The sequence below is a fragment of the Setaria italica genome, chromosome I, assembly GCF_000263155.2.
Source record: "Setaria italica strain Yugu1 chromosome I, Setaria_italica_v2.0, whole genome shotgun sequence".
In the NCBI taxonomy this organism is placed as follows: Eukaryota; Viridiplantae; Streptophyta; class Magnoliopsida; order Poales; family Poaceae; genus Setaria; species Setaria italica.
The window spans coordinates 23,926,064-23,941,541 of record NC_028450.1 but is presented as its reverse complement, the minus strand read 5'-3'; the positions used below and the strand labels follow the sequence as shown (position 1 = coordinate 23,941,541).

At 43.0% G+C, this 15,478-nt stretch overlaps 1 protein-coding gene across 2 annotated transcripts; it reads right to left on the bottom strand.

Moving 5' to 3' along the window:
- Positions 1-406: 406 nt before the first annotated feature.
- Positions 407-4,533, bottom strand: LOC101769510 (protein PEROXIN-4). Of its 2 annotated transcripts, XM_022823764.1 has the most exons (7): positions 4,256-4,533; positions 2,801-2,861; positions 1,944-2,063; positions 1,732-1,860; positions 1,423-1,552; positions 617-746; positions 407-523 (listed from the first exon to the last, which is right to left on the bottom strand). In XM_022823764.1, the coding sequence occupies exons 2-6, from the start codon at positions 2,804-2,806 to the stop codon at positions 658-660; spliced, it is 474 nt and encodes a 157-aa protein (XP_022679499.1). In that variant the 5' UTR covers positions 2,807-2,861; positions 4,256-4,533; the 3' UTR covers positions 407-523; positions 617-657. The 2 variants fall into 2 exon arrangements, with proteins under 2 accessions (XP_022679499.1, XP_004952537.1); XM_004952480.3 differs by having other exon boundaries at positions 421-746.
- Positions 4,534-15,478: the final 10,945 nt, after the last annotated feature.

The window sequence follows — 15,478 nt, the reverse complement described above, 5'->3', positions numbered from 1 at the left end:
TGTATTTTGCGAGACGAATCTTTTGAGTCTAATTAGTCAATATTTGAACAATAATTCACAAATACAAACGAAACGCTACAATATCGCTACACGAATTTTGGCACCTCAAAGTTGGGAAATTAAACAAGGCCTAGTTTGACAAACCAAAGCGCCGTTGGAGGGAGTACAAATGAATGAACGCCAGATGGCCCAACCACAGCCTAATGTTTGCTTCATTAATTAACGCCTCTTGGAATTTGGATGATTTGAGTGCTTCTGTTTTAGATACTCTGTAGAACAACAGCCCCCCTTGTAGGCCACCACCAACTTCTGGTTCTCTTGTACCTTATGATAGACGGATAGAGGGCCGTTTTGCTCTAGCTGTCGAAAATGAAGTTTTTCGCCAACAAGTTTGCAAAATGGAGAATAGGACACAGCCGATCAGTTTAAAAGATGCGAGGTTTGAGTAGACAAAAGGAAGAAATACAGTAGGCCAGTTGCAGATGGTTTCTTATACCAAGACAAACACCACCGGGGCAATTCCCTAGCATCAAATTCAACCAAGTGGTCAATAAACAGATACAACACAACTCCAGACACAGTTGACGACAACATCAGAGCTTTGATGAAGGCATACCCCATGGCCTCACATGTTACATTTACATCATGTCAGCGTTATTAGTTTTTCTTTGGCATTGCAGCAAGCTTTGTATACATTTTTGCCATTGATTGAAAACCTCTGATGTCGCCAGATCGTAGGAGATTACCTATGGTTACATGGAAACATTTAAGCGTAAGAAGCCAGCACCACAGGTTTAGAAGATGCTGTGACTGCGAATGGTCCGTTGAGGTATTCAAGTAATCAGTCAATTTGAAATGTGATATTTAGCCTGTTGTCCTTACAATACATGGCTAGTCAAAATGGGCCTGGCCTGCAACATCAAGGCTATCTATATTCCATAAGCATTCATTTAGTTACCATAATACATCTGCTAAAAACTTTCGTTTAGGTACCACTACAAGATGGTAACGACTATATCTAATTCAAGAATACAGCTATCAGTTTCAGCTAAGCCAGGATCATTTGTTTTCATTGCCATGAATTTTGGATTTTTGTCCTTTTAACAGATCTCAAATGCACATGCTTTTGTGCTTGTGCATCTGTAATTCCTAGCTAACCTCAAATTTAAACTTTAGAGTGAAAGGGGTTCCATGACCTCAGCAAACTGTCAACTTTAGAAAAAGTTCATAATAGTGTAGCAGTTGAATAGGCAAATCATATGTTTAACTACTATGTCAAAAAGGCATCATACATTTAACAACATTGAAGAAAGGAAACTAACTCTAGTAACAATGTTGAGTAAAGGTATCAACTCCAGCCACGTGAAATTATTTTATATGTGAATTCAAGACTTGAATAGTCAGAGATAAAACCAAGGTTACCTGAGTCACAGTTAAGTGGGCTGTCTGGCTCCGGATGAGCCATCAGTGCAATTATGGCTCTACAAACTGATTGAAGGGTCCATGCAGGGCTCCATGCATTCTTCAAGATATCCAAGCAAATTTCACCAGTCTAGGCAAACAAATCATTACCAATAAAAAAACCCAAAAAATATTATTAAAATGATCATCATTTGCATCCAAACAATATTTTACTGATCACAAAATAAGAACAGCACAGAGAAAATTAGGAATGGTGAAAAGAAATGCTCTTCACAAATAAATATATTTTTTGCCAGTAAAAGAAATAACCTTGAAGTGAACATTTGGATGGAAAATTCTAGTCAAGAACCGAACTTGAGGAGGTAGCAGAGGGTATTGCTCTGGGATAGCAAAGGCAAGCTGGAAGACACCACCTTCATAAGGAGTCTCCGAGGGTCCCTGATAACATAAGAACTAGAGTTGTTAGAAAATAATTCAAAATGTTCTTTCATTGGGTTGTTTCAATGTCACCAAAAACACACCTTGATGAGAGCAGTCCACTTGAATATGTTTGAATCATCACATATCAACTGAATATCAGGATCAGCTGATTTCTCTCGCTGCACCTCCTTGTACTCCTTGAAAAGCCTAGCTCTTGATGCCTATTAAAAGATTAGTCATAGTCAAAGCTGCATGTTAGAGATGTGTGCCCGTTCAGTATTTCTAAACATAAGAAGTTAAGAACTCTATTCAATAAAAATAAATAAATGCAGACCTTATTCACCCCAACTAATAACAAGTGCCTTTCAGATCAGTAAATGGGAGTGCTCAGTTTCAAAATAAGAATGTAACGGTGCAAAGTAATAATTAGTATTTAGGAAATAGATGCTAAAGATTGTGCCCGTTTAGCGTTTGATAAAAATAAAAAAAAATGCAGAACAAGATATGGTGAAACAGTGCAATTAAATGTGCACATGCTACTATGTTACCTTCCAGATCATTAAATTTGAGCGCTCAGTTTCAAAATAAACAGCACGAAGTGATAATAAGTGTGCAAGAAATAGATGGATTCTGACATGAAACATACACAAACATGTTCATCTCTGAACTATATATGACAAATTATTCATTCTTCTAAATATAAGTTTGAGCTTTCAAAGCTGCAGATCAATTTGAACCAGAACATAATACTAGATGGAGAGCAAACAAGAGTACCGGTCATGCATTTATTTGTGTTACAGTTAGGTATTATATTTCTACAGTCCAACACAAGAAAAACTGTTATCTATCAATACATGCTTTCGAGCTGATAAGTAAATCTTCCACTCATGATATACGATATTGCTATAAGAATGATACAGGAAAAAAAAGAGTTGGTAAAAGACAAATTGCAACAGACCTGCATATTTCCTCTTCTAGAATAACAACAAATTTGGTATCCCAAAGATGTTTGCTGAAAACTGCAATTAACAGCATATCACTGTGTCAGAACTGGATACAAAGTCTTGAAATTACTCACTGGTTGGTAAACAAAAAAAACATAAATTGATATATTGTAGGGCCAAAATGAAGAAAAAAACTTGACACGATGTGAATAGTGAAATTCAGTTGCTTATTTTTTATCTATCAACTCTGAGGGGAAGGTACAAAACCTTTTTGCCCTTCCTGGCAGCGGATGATGCCAAAAGATATAAAATTATTAATGCAAAAAAATATTTGAAATGCAATTTTCATGTCTTTCTATTCAATCAATGGCTTTGTAACTTATGCAGTTCAGAAAACCATAGCTAACAAACCACTGATGTTTGCAATAAAATCCTAATGATTTACCCCTAAATGTATGACATCTAATGTTTTCAACTCTCAGCAACCAATAATCCTGTTTATGTTTGTATAATGGAACCATAGCTTGCAGTAATGAGACAAACATTAATGCTCTGGTGGGTCAGAAGAGACGGCCACTCTGCATCATCACCTAATATGAACTGGTTATGAATATGATTTGAGAAATTAATGTATGCATAACACATTAACACCACAATGGATCAAGCATCCATGTGGATTAGACAAATTTGCACCAGGTAACTTCATTCCCATCATCTTGTTTAAGCACATTACACTACTACAGAACAAGAAAAGGACCAGCTTACAACAAAGATTACTAAGCATGAACAACAACAAAAGCAATAATGCCTTTCAGTCCCAAGCAAGTTGGGGACTTGGGGTAGGCTAGATTTGAAACCCAATAGGAGCCACTAACCAAGGTTTAGGGACATGAATAGCTGCTTTCCATGCGCTCCTATTCAAGGACACATCTTTGGGTATAGTCCATCCTTCTAGATTAGTATTAGTAAGAATTAAGTTCCATTAAAATGAACAAGGAAATAGACTAATTTGAAACGATCGAGTTTCATTTTAGTAAGTGGGCGCTGGGAAAGATTTCCTTTGCTCTGGATGCATTTGCAGTGCTTACAGATTGAAACAAACATCCTCCAAAGTTTATGTTTCATATACCTGTACATATTTACCACGTGTTCCTAGTCTCCTACTTTACCTATACATATTTACCAATCAACCAATCCTTTTTTCCCTTGCCAGTGCTATTGAGACATCATGTGTGATTTGATGCGTTTAGAAATTCGTAGCCCTGCAAGCAGGCAAAATATTGAATGCGATCGACCAGATTCATCGCGAGGTTCCATACCCGCCGCAGAGCAGTTTCACACTAACTCTACATGCGAATCGCAGGCCGGCGAACGCCACCGCGGATCCCTAACCCCGACCAAGAACCCTCGCGAAGGTGAGGGCCCAAATTCCTCGGTAACACGCGGCGGCAGGAGAGGAAGAAACGAACCTGATGGACCGCAGAGCACCTGCGGGGACGACCCCGCCGCCTGGATCTGGCAGGGGGGAGGACGGACGGCGGGTCACGCAGTGAGGCGGGGCGGGGCGGGGCGGCGCGGGTGCAGGACGCCGCTCCGGATTCGGCGCGTGAGGCGAGCGGGCGGGCAGATCGAGGCGGTGACGTGAAGGAGGAGCCGGAGGCGAGGAGGATTCCTGCCGTCGCTGTCGATAGAAGGCCAGGCCCAACGCTCGTTTCTCAGATGGCGCTCGTTACTGTGCTTTTCATGTTTGTGCAGGTTTTGAGCAACATGTGGTTTTGGCTCGATATACTTGATGCCTTTTGTCAACCAAAGGAGAGCGAATTTACACGTCATTTGATCCATCCTCCTCGAGAAAACACACTACGTTTATCTTCTTGCATTTTTTGTCCTGTAAATCTCCGGTTGTCGTCCTCCCTGCATGGCGTTTGTCCCTGCTGACCAACACTCTCTCTGCAAAAAGTAGTATCTATAACACAAAATAAATACACTATGAAAATATATTTCATAACAAATCTAACTTAGACATCAAAAGTATTAATATATTTTTATAAAAATTCGGTCAGATATAAGATGGATTAACTTAGAACATTATAAAAAAAACACTCTTCGTAGGATGGAGGAAGTACACTCCACCCACCGCCATTATACCGATACCAAGCTCATAGGTATCCAAAGACACGATGCTGTGTCCTGAGTGGAGCCTAAACAAATTTAAAGAATCTCTCGTTTTGTTATTACTTCATCAAAGTTGCAGGAGAACCTGGTTTTAGGCAATTCTGTGTGATCCGCACACCTGTGGTGACAATTCATTTTGGGCACGCTGCTCATATGAATCATGATGGCAGATTTAGGGCCTGTTTGGTTTCACATGCTTATGCATAAGCAACTTAAAATAAGCAAATAAGTTGCTCATGAAACTAATAACTCTTGCTTATGGGGTTGCTTATTTTTAGCACATAAGCAACTCTTGGGTTGCTTATGGTTGCTTATGAGGACTAAAAGGTGCACTTTACACCTCCTGCCCTCATTCAATGCACTCTACCTCTCTCTCCTCCCTCCCCTGTCACCACTCACCAGCTCCCCTTCCTCCGCGCCACCCGCCGCCGCTCCCGGCCGCCGCCCCCGCGCAGACCCGCCGCCGGCCCCTGGGATCGGGCGTGTGCAGGAAGAAGAAGGGTGGGGAGGCAAATTGGAGGGGTAGCAACACAAGGGGCAAATATGACAATATCCATCTCATAAGTAAGGGTATCCAAACAGCTAGACTAAAAATAAGAAACTCCAAATAAGCAACTTTAAGCAACTTTAAGTTGCTTATAATAAGCAACTCAAACCAAACATGTCCTTATTTGAAAAAAAAAGGCACCTTGCATGCTTGAATCCAAATGGAATTAATTACTGTCCGTACCCATCATGTTTTTGCTCACGCCTCACATGCTTCCATCAATCTTGGTTAGGTATCAGGTGGTGGCGTGTGAAATCAATTTGGTGTGTCACAGTGTCAGTGTATCTACCCATGCAGTTAACATGGGAGTTTACATCAACACCTTTTTATCTAACAGTTAATATAATAATATATCAAAAGTATAAGCTGTCAGTTCATACAAACACAAGGATTAGGAGAAGAATACTACCTACTTCAACCGAACAGGTTCTGCATTTCCCTCATCGCATCTGTGGCGGAACCGCCCAACTTAAACTGATTTAAATGCGCCTAATCGCTGTCGGAACAACAATTATCCTAAACGCACTTAAAATAGTATAAGTCCGGTAGTCCGTCGAGTGTCCCTAGGACTCCTCGAAAGATCCATGTCATGTCTCATAGCCATACACCAGGATCGCTTCCACGATGGGAAAGCATCAACAAACATTACATTTTTTTTAAACATACTAAAGGTACGATATATTACAACCATAGATTGAAGAAACTTAACAGTGCAAGTTAATCCCTTGCTAAGAGCTAAATATAAACCAGTCCAAGGTAAGTAATTAAACATCTAAGTTTATTCTAGAGTATCATGAGACTCATAAGATACCCTAGATCTTCGGAGCTTCCTCTTCGGTGGGTCCTTGCTGGGTTTCTGAAAACAACAACAAAGGATCCCCTGAGTACGAAGTACTCAGCAAGTCTGACCCGTCTAACCAATATAATAGCTTTTCTGGAACTGCATGAAAGCTGTTTAGTGCACTGGCTGACTCACATTTTGCCAAAAGAGCTTACTAAAAGTGAATCCTTAACTTTGTCTTTTATTTCAATTGAGTTATTACCTAACCAGTCTAGATGATGAAAAAGAAATACCTTTGCAAATAGTAGGAAATTAAGTCATACAACAAATTAATTTGGAAAGACATTGCCTTCATGATATTACACTACGATGCTCAACAGTGATCAAGTGCATTCATAACCGAGAATTGCGGCGATACGGATCAATTTACATCCTGCAGGAGAGCACCTTGATCACCAGTTATGTACAACTCTTCGGGTCGTACATAACGACCTTTCGATTAGTATACCCAAGGATTGGGAATAAGATTACCCGAACCCAGGGACGCACCCCCACATGGGACCCCACGTCTGGCCCAATCCCCATGTGAGTTCCAGGCTACGCCCCTGCCAATCTCCAGCACGTCAAGCACGGGTACGAAAAATTCCCGATCAGAGGGTTTACTAACCTACTGGGCTTTACTGGTCCCATACCCAGTAAGCAACCAGGTGACATTCACTTGATCAAAGGTTAAGACAACGATCGGGCCTTAACCAAATTAATCTAGCAGACAGAACTACATCTCTAGCTTCTGTCCGCTTTTCAAAATTTCCAAGCTATCTTTCCATATCCATCATGTATGACCCAACAATTATCTTAAGGTTCAATAACCAAGTTACTTTAAGCATCTAAGCATTGCTAAGCATGGGTTAAGTACTAATCATTGAACAAGTGGCAAAGATGTCCTTATAACAAGGTAGGATCATGCACAAAAATGGGTTTCAATCAATTCCTAGACTTAATGCATTCATAAATAGAAATTAACCAATAGTTGGACACATAAAATAATAACTCCAAAATAGATAGGTATAGATGCACCGGGGCTTGCCTGGGATCAACAAAGGTTAGTTCTTCGAAAAACCCCTTTAGTAAAAGAGGTACTTCAACATTTCGCGAACGTTGTCCATCTCCGGCTGAATTCCACGAATCCCACTTCAGGAGTCTTTACGTCTACGATTCAGTATATGCAGGAGTTAGAGATGCAAACTTTTGAATACCAAACTATACAACCTTCCTTCATGATAAAGTTGCAAGCCAACAGTGACTACACAATTTACCATGATAAAGTTGCAAGCCAACACACAAAAACCCGAAAAGATTAACCCACCATTTTTATTTCCTTTACTAATCCTACCTTAGACCCTTTTCTTTTATTTTTAAAAGCATTATAATAATTTTCTTATCTCAAAACTTATTTCCTATGACTTAATGATTTGTGGATAATAAAGCATTTTTCAAGTTTTATACATTTAATAATGTTTAAGCATTTATTTAAATACCTTAAATAAAAAGGCATTAAATAAATACCTAAATTTTTATTATTTTTCCTAGGGTTTAAGAATTTTAATGCATAAAGGAAAATAAAACAATCCTAATAAAATTGGTTTCACTAATTTTGGGCACTTCTAGAATTTCCTGTGAATTAAATGGTGAAAACCGGATTTAATCTATTTATCTAATAAAAGAAAAACCTAAGGTTTATTCATAAAACTCCGGCCCAAACTTTTCTCACCCAGCTTGCTTCTACCCACCACCACTTCCACCTAGGGCCCACCCGGCCTCCTACTCTCCTCCCTTTCTACTTACTGACGAGTGGGGCCCACGGCCGGTACCTCTCCTTGGGCCGAAAAGTGGCCCGCAAGCTCTTAACCTGCGACGCGTGGGCCTCCCTACGGCAGGCCCTCTTGGGCCGGTTCCCCCTTCTTTCCTCCTTCTTAACCACCGGCCGGCCCACCTTTCTTTCTTTTCTCCCTCCGATGCTCGGCCTGCTAATCCGGCCCACGGCCTTCTTTTCACTCGCCGGGCCCCCTCTTCTTTCTTCTCTACTTCCACCTGGGCCGCACGGCTCATTTCCTTCCCAAGCCGACAATCAGCCCATCGGCTCCCGTTCTCTTTTTACGCCGCGCGGGCCAGCTAGGCCGGTGCTTCCCCCAGCCCAAGACGGGCGGCTGGCCTTTTCCTCTTTGCTGCCCCCCCTTGTGGCTGTCATGCGGGCCCCCTTGGTTAGGGGCTTCTTCCTCCCCTGGCCAAGAACAGAGGCGCATCAGACCGACGGGGGCTCGCCGGCTGGCGGCTCGCTGGCTGGCGGCTCGCCGCCGACGGGGTCGGGCCGGGGAGGCATCCCCAGGCCGCGGTGCACCCGTGGGCGGTGGCGGCGCCCCGGGAGACGGCCGGAGATGGCCTCTCCACGGTGGCGGGCGGCTTGGCCGGCTGCCGGCCGTGGCCTCGCAAGGCGACGGCACAACACGGTCCTCGGCCTCCTCCTATGGCTCCCATACAACCCAGCAACGCGACTAGGATCCAAACATTGAAGAGAAACGGACGGCACAGAAAACTCACCGGAGGATGGTGGTGGCGGCGGGCGGACCGGTACGGCGGTGATTACTGGCTCGCCGACGGGGAGATGAACCTCGGTGGAGGTGGAGGGCGTCATGGCGGGGCTATGAAGCTGCTGACGGGTGAAAACGTGAGGGGAGACGGCGGCGCGGTTGAGTTGGCCGGCGGCGGGCGCTGGTTTGCTCGAGCTCGGCTCCCGACGATGTAAAGCGGCAGGGTGAAACGGATAGGCGTGGGAATAGCAACATCATGATCTTTCACCGTGCATATAGAAACTTGTTAATATTCATGTAATGCTCACGTCCCTTCCTTGGCCTGATCCTTGGCGCGAAATTTGAGCCTTCTCATTCATATTTCCCCCTCACTTTGGAAAATGGAGATCTCTGGCGAAACCAGTCCTTCTATAGTTATGTTATAATACGGCTGTAGATTTGCAAAGGTACTTATGGGTTTGTTGAACATGGAGTGTTATCTGGGTTCTGGATAACCCATGGCTGATATGACAATTGTCGTTGGGGCCTATAAGTCGATCTAGCAGGTTCTCGGTAGACAACCTTCAGCTCCTGAGGAATACTTTCATATGCCTCGAAAGAAATGTCCCCTTCCATTCCAAGGACTGCTCCCTTCCAAGGGGATTGTCCAAAGCTCTCATCTTCTCTGGGGATTATTATGTTCATAGCAAGCTATAATCTGTTAAAGTACTTGGGAGCAATTCCTTTTCTTAGACTCAGTGTTCATATATTCGGGAGCATATTGTGCCAGATGGTTGAATGCACTTACATACTCCCGAACACTCTTGTGCCTCTACTAAACTTTAGAAGTTGTTCCAGCTGCACTCTCATAATCCCTTTTAACAGAAACTGGGTACAAATAATTGTCTCGAAATCTTCCCAAGCTATCTTCTTTCCGACAGGTTGCCTAGCCAGATAGCTGGTCCACCATGTGCCTGCAGGACCTTGGAGTTAAAGTTCTGCAAGCTCAATCTTTTGAGTTTCCGTACATCGAAGAATCACACATGTGTTCATAACATATATAATGTTTAGAATTGCGTGTAATTCTGCAACAATTTGTCTCATGTTTATACAGTGATTAGGGCCCGACATGTGCAGGAAGATGCCACTCTTAGCAGCTTTAACAAGCATGAGTAGACTGCGTTATCTTCTTCCAAATCTGCTCCAGAAAACTCCTAGCATTCTTCTTAGAGTTGAACATCAAGGATATGAAGTATCTGGTCTGGAAAATTCTTCTCGATGAAGGTTAATAATGCTTACTCCATTGCAAAACACAGGATCTGTTAGCCTTTTCCCTGTTGGTGTCTCTGTCAACAATACCCCAAAACTGTACACCTCTCCTCAGAGCTTTATGCTCCGATATGAACTTCCATCAGCGCCTTACATGTTCATGTCAAAAACCTTCACAGCCAACAACCATGTTTACTTGGATTAACTTTCCTCTGTAAACTAGACCATAGTTTCCCTTCCTAATCAAATACTCTATGAAATTCTCAGTGACCTGAACTCGATCCTTGTAGAAAACTTTACAGAAGTTCTTACTAGAAGAAACCAACGGTGATTGCATTATGCAGGACTTTTTCCCATCAAAGTATAAGGCATAACGATAATATGAATAGCGCCACGAAACCAACAATGGGGATACATAGTTTAATCCAAAATTTTAATCTTGCTATATGCAAAGAAACAACAGTGCATGCGGTATATGCAGCTCAAATACTCCATCGCAGAGACCCTGATTGCCATTGAGTGTAACTGCTGTACCCTTTTTGGAACACTCGGCACTTTTCCCATGAGATGATTGTAAGACAAATCTAACTGATTGATAACTGGTAGGTTGCATAGAACAGCTGGGATAGTACCCATCAAGTGGTTATGCGAAAGGTTGAGGATAGTGTCTCCAAAAAGTTGGTGTCGTTGACACCGCTTTGATTCCCGACAACCATGTTGATTCCTTGTATTCTAAACGATCCTGTTCAATAGTCTAGCCTGCTCGGCTCTTGAATTCATAAGACAAGCAATAGCATCAGCCAAGGTAAGAATTTGTGGTGGCTCTGCATCACGGGCTCCTGACTCGGATTAAATGTGTCCTCTTGGGTCCGACATTCTGGGGTCACAAAAATCCAACAGATCGAAACTCATTAAACTTCCTCTCGTTCCTTAATATCATTATTCCCTGCATTTCGCAAACCTTGGGTATGTGTTTCTCAGAAACAACTCCCTCAACATTGTCCTTAGCTAAACAGTTGATTAGGCTCCATATGACTCTTTCTAAATTTTCTTCCATTTCCACACCAAGGCTATCCAGATTCTCATAAACATGCAGATCTACCTCTTAAGATGCCAGTTCAATTATACCCATATTGTTACCCACAATATCCTCCTTTCCTTTCACTACTACTGGGGCGAGCGGATTTGCCTTCCTGAAGGTAGGATAGTTACTTAATAATTTTTTTTGTGCCGGCAATTCGAGCCTGCATCTCCTGTATTTTGAATCAGAGAGAAAAGATTTCATCTTGTTGCTTTGATTTCTTGACTTCCAATCGATTTATCTTGGCTTTCATGGTTTTCCGATATATCTCCGAGGCATTAAGATCAATGGATTCCTAGGCTTTCGTCAGTTGGCCTCATATTCATCCAATTTCTTTAACTGCTTTTCTCATAACTTTTCCCATATTACGATCCCATGCAAGAGTTGCCTTCTTACTTATATCGAAATCATATGGAGTATCATTTTACCTCATCCTTGAACCTTCATTCCTTTCTCTCTAATAATATTACTGGAACGGGCATCTTGATGAAGAGTATACATTGAAGTCTTTTAATCTGATGAAGTGATTGCGATAACGTCATGCTTTATTTGAGAAAAATCATTCAAAACTTTATACAACGCTTCCGATGCTATGATCCTGATTTCTGATCCGACAATTCTTGCCAAACTGGATCCAAATTATTTTCTATTCTTCTCACACCAGTCAGTCTAAGTTGTCCTAATTGCTTACTCAAATAAGATTTTGTGTCCATCCGTCTGTCTTGATCTTTTCTTCTGCAGTTCTTTATTGCATCCACCCTTACTACGTCTAGCTTCTATCGCACGGAACGGGTTTAGATCTAACGGCACTCTCCAAACCCGAAAGTTTTGAAACATGCAATGCAAGCATGATGCAACGATTCCTACATACTTTCAGACTCATATGCACACTCGCAGAAAAATTGGTGGCATCGTAATCTCTCCCTAATAATATACTACCGAATACTAACAACACGCAGCAACAGTTAGCATCTGCAAAACAATCAACCATTAACACTACTGCCACCTAAGACTCACATTTTCTTATTTTAAAAAATAGAGTCTCAATTTTTAAATAGTAATATCTGTTGATTATCCCAACCTATGGCTCTGATACCAGCTGTGGCGGAACCGCCCAACTTAAACTGGTTTAAATGCGCCTAATCGCTGTCGGAACAACAATTATCCTAAACGCACTTAAAATAGTATAAGTCCGGTAGTCCGTCGAGTGTCCCTAGGACTCCTCGAAAGATCCACGTCATGTCTCATAGCCATACACCAGGATCGCTTCCACGATGGGAAAGCATCAACAAACATTACATTTTTTTAAACATACTGAAGGTACGATATATTACAACCATAGATTGAAGAAACTTAACAGTGCAAGTTAATCCCTTGCTAAGAGCTAAATATAAACCAGTCCAAGGTAAGTAATTAAACATCTAAGTTTATTCTAGAGTATCATGAGACTCATAAGATACCCTAGATCTTCGGAGCTTCCTCTTCGGTGGGTCCTTGCTGGGTTTCTGAAAACAACAACAAAGGATCCCCTGAGTACGAAGTACTCAGCAAGTCTGACCCGTCTAACCAATATAATAGCTTTTCTGGAACTGCATGAAAGCTGTTTAGTGCACTGGCTGACTCACATTTTGCCAAAAGAGCTTACTAAAAGTGAATCCTTAACTTTGTCTTTTATTTCAATTGAGTTATTACCTAACCAGTCTAGATGATGAAAAAGAAATACCTTTGCAAATAGTAGGAAATTAAGTCATACAACAAATTAATTTGGAAAGACATTGCCTTCATGATATTACACTACGATGCTCAACAGTGATCAAGTGCATTCATAACCGAGAATTGCGGCGATACGGATCAATTTACATCCTGCAGGAGAGCACCTTGATCACCAGTTATGTACAACTCTTCGGGTCGTACATAACGACCTTTCGATTAGTATACCCAAGGATTGGGAATAAGATTACCCGAACCCAGGGACGCACCCCCACATGGGACCCCACGTCTGGCCCAATCCCCATGTGAGTTCCAGGCTACGCCCCTGCCAATCTCCAGCACGTCAAGCACGGGTACGAAAAATTCCCGATCAGAGGGTTTACTAACCTACTGGGCTTTACTGGTCCCATACCCAGTAAGCAACCAGGTGACATTCACTTGATCAAAGGTTAAGACAACGATCGGGCCTTAACCAAATTAATCTAGCAGACAGAACTACATCTCTAGCTTCTGTCCGCTTTTCAAAATTTCCAAGCTATCTTTCCATATCCATCATGTATGACCCAACAATTATCTTAAGGTTCAATAACCAAGTTACTTTAAGCATCTAAGCATTGCTAAGCATGGGTTAAGTACTAATCATTGAACAAGTGGCAAAGATGTCCTTATAACAAGGTAGGATCATGCACAAAAATGGGTTTCAATCAATTCCTAGACTTAATGCATTCATAAATAGAAATTAACCAATAGTTGGACACATAAAATAATAACTCCAAAATAGATAGGTATAGATGCACCGGGGCTTGCCTGGGATCAACAAAGGTTAGTTCTTCGAAAAACCCCTTTAGTAAAAGAGGTACTTCAACATTTCGCGAACGTTGTCCATCTCCGGCTGAATTCCACGAATCCCACTTCAGGAGTCTTTACGTCTACGATTCAGTATATGCAGGAGTTAGAGATGCAAACTTTTGAATACCAAACTATACAACCTTCCTTCATGATAAAGTTGCAAGCCAACAGTGACTACACAATTTACCATGATAAAGTTGCAAGCCAACACACAAAAACCCGAAAAGATTAACCCACCATTTTTATTTCCTTTACTAATCCTACCTTAGACCCTTTTCTTTTATTTTTAAAAGCATTATAATAATTTTCTTATCTCAAAACTTATTTCCTATGACTTAATGATTTGTGGATAATAAAGCATTTTTCAAGTTTTATACATTTAATAATGTTTAAGCATTTATTTAAATACCTTAAATAAAAAGGCATTAAATAAATACCTAAATTTTTATTATTTTTCCTAGGGTTTAAGAATTTTAATGCATAAAGGAAAATAAAACAATCCTAATAAAATTGGTTTCACTAATTTTGGGCACTTCTAGAATTTCCTGTGAATTAAATGGTGAAAACCGGATTTAATCTATTTATCTAATAAAAGAAAAACCTAAGGTTTATTCATAAAACTCCGGCCCAAACTTTTCTCACCCAGCTTGCTTCTACCCACCACCACTTCCACCTAGGGCCCACCCGGCCTCCTACTCTCCTCCCTTTCTACTTACTGACGAGTGGGGCCCACGGCCGGTACCTCTCCTTGGGCCGAAAAGTGGCCCGCAAGCTCTTAACCTGCGACGCGTGGGCCTCCCTACGGCAGGCCCTCTTGGGCCGGTTCCCCCTTCTTTCCTCCTTCTTAACCACCGGCCGGCCCACCTTTCTTTCTTTTCTCCCTCCGATGCTCGGCCTGCTAATCCGGCCCACGGCCTTCTTTTCACCCGCCGGGCCCCCTCTTCTTTCTTCTCTACTTCCACCTGGGCCGCACGGCTCATTTCCTTCCCAAGCCGACAATCAGCCCATCGGCTCCCCTTCTCTTTTTACGCCGCGCGGGCCAGCTGGGCCGGTGCTTCCCCCGGCCCAAGACGGGCGGCTGGCCTTTTCCTCTTTGCTGCCCCCCCCTTGTGGCTGTCATGCGGGCCCCCTTGGTCAGGGGCTTCTTCCTCCCCTGGCCAAGAACAGAGGCGCATCAGACCGACGGGGGCTCGCCGGCTGGCGGCTCACCGGCGACGGGGTCGGGCCGGGGAGGCATCCCCAGGCCGCGGTGCACCCGTGGGCGGTGGCGGCGCCCCGGGAGACGGCCGGAGATGGCCTCTCCACGGTGGAAGGTGGCTTGGCCGGCTGCCGGCCGTGGCCTCGCAAGGCGACGGCACAACACGGTCCTCGGCCTCCTCCTATGGCTCCCATGCAACCCAGCAACGCAACTAGGATCCAAACATTGAAGAGAAATGGACGGCACAGAAAACTCACCGGAGGATGGTGGTGGCGGCGGGCGGACCGGTACGGCGGTGATTACTGGCTCGCCGATGGGGAGATGAACCTCGGTGGAGGTGGAGGGCGTCATGGCGGGGCTATGAAGCTGCTGACGGGTGAAAACGTGAGGGGAGACGGCGGCGCGGTTGAGTTGGCCGGCGACGGGCGCTGGTTTGCTCGAGCTCGGCTCCGGGCTATGTAAAGCGGCAGGGTGAAACGGATAGGCGCGGGAATAGCAACATCATGATCTTTCAC

Bases quoted from the DNA above. Each gene is read 5' to 3' on its own strand.
- LOC101769510 (XM_022823764.1), bottom strand. The intron at 1,553-1,731 runs GTTATTTCTTTT...TTGTTTGCCTAG, and splicing joins ATCCAAATGTTCACTTCAAG to ACTGGTGAAATTTGCTTGGA. The intron at 747-1,422 runs GTAACCTTGGTT...ATGTAACCATAG, and splicing joins CCCACTTAACTGTGACTCAG to GTAATCTCCTACGATCTGGC.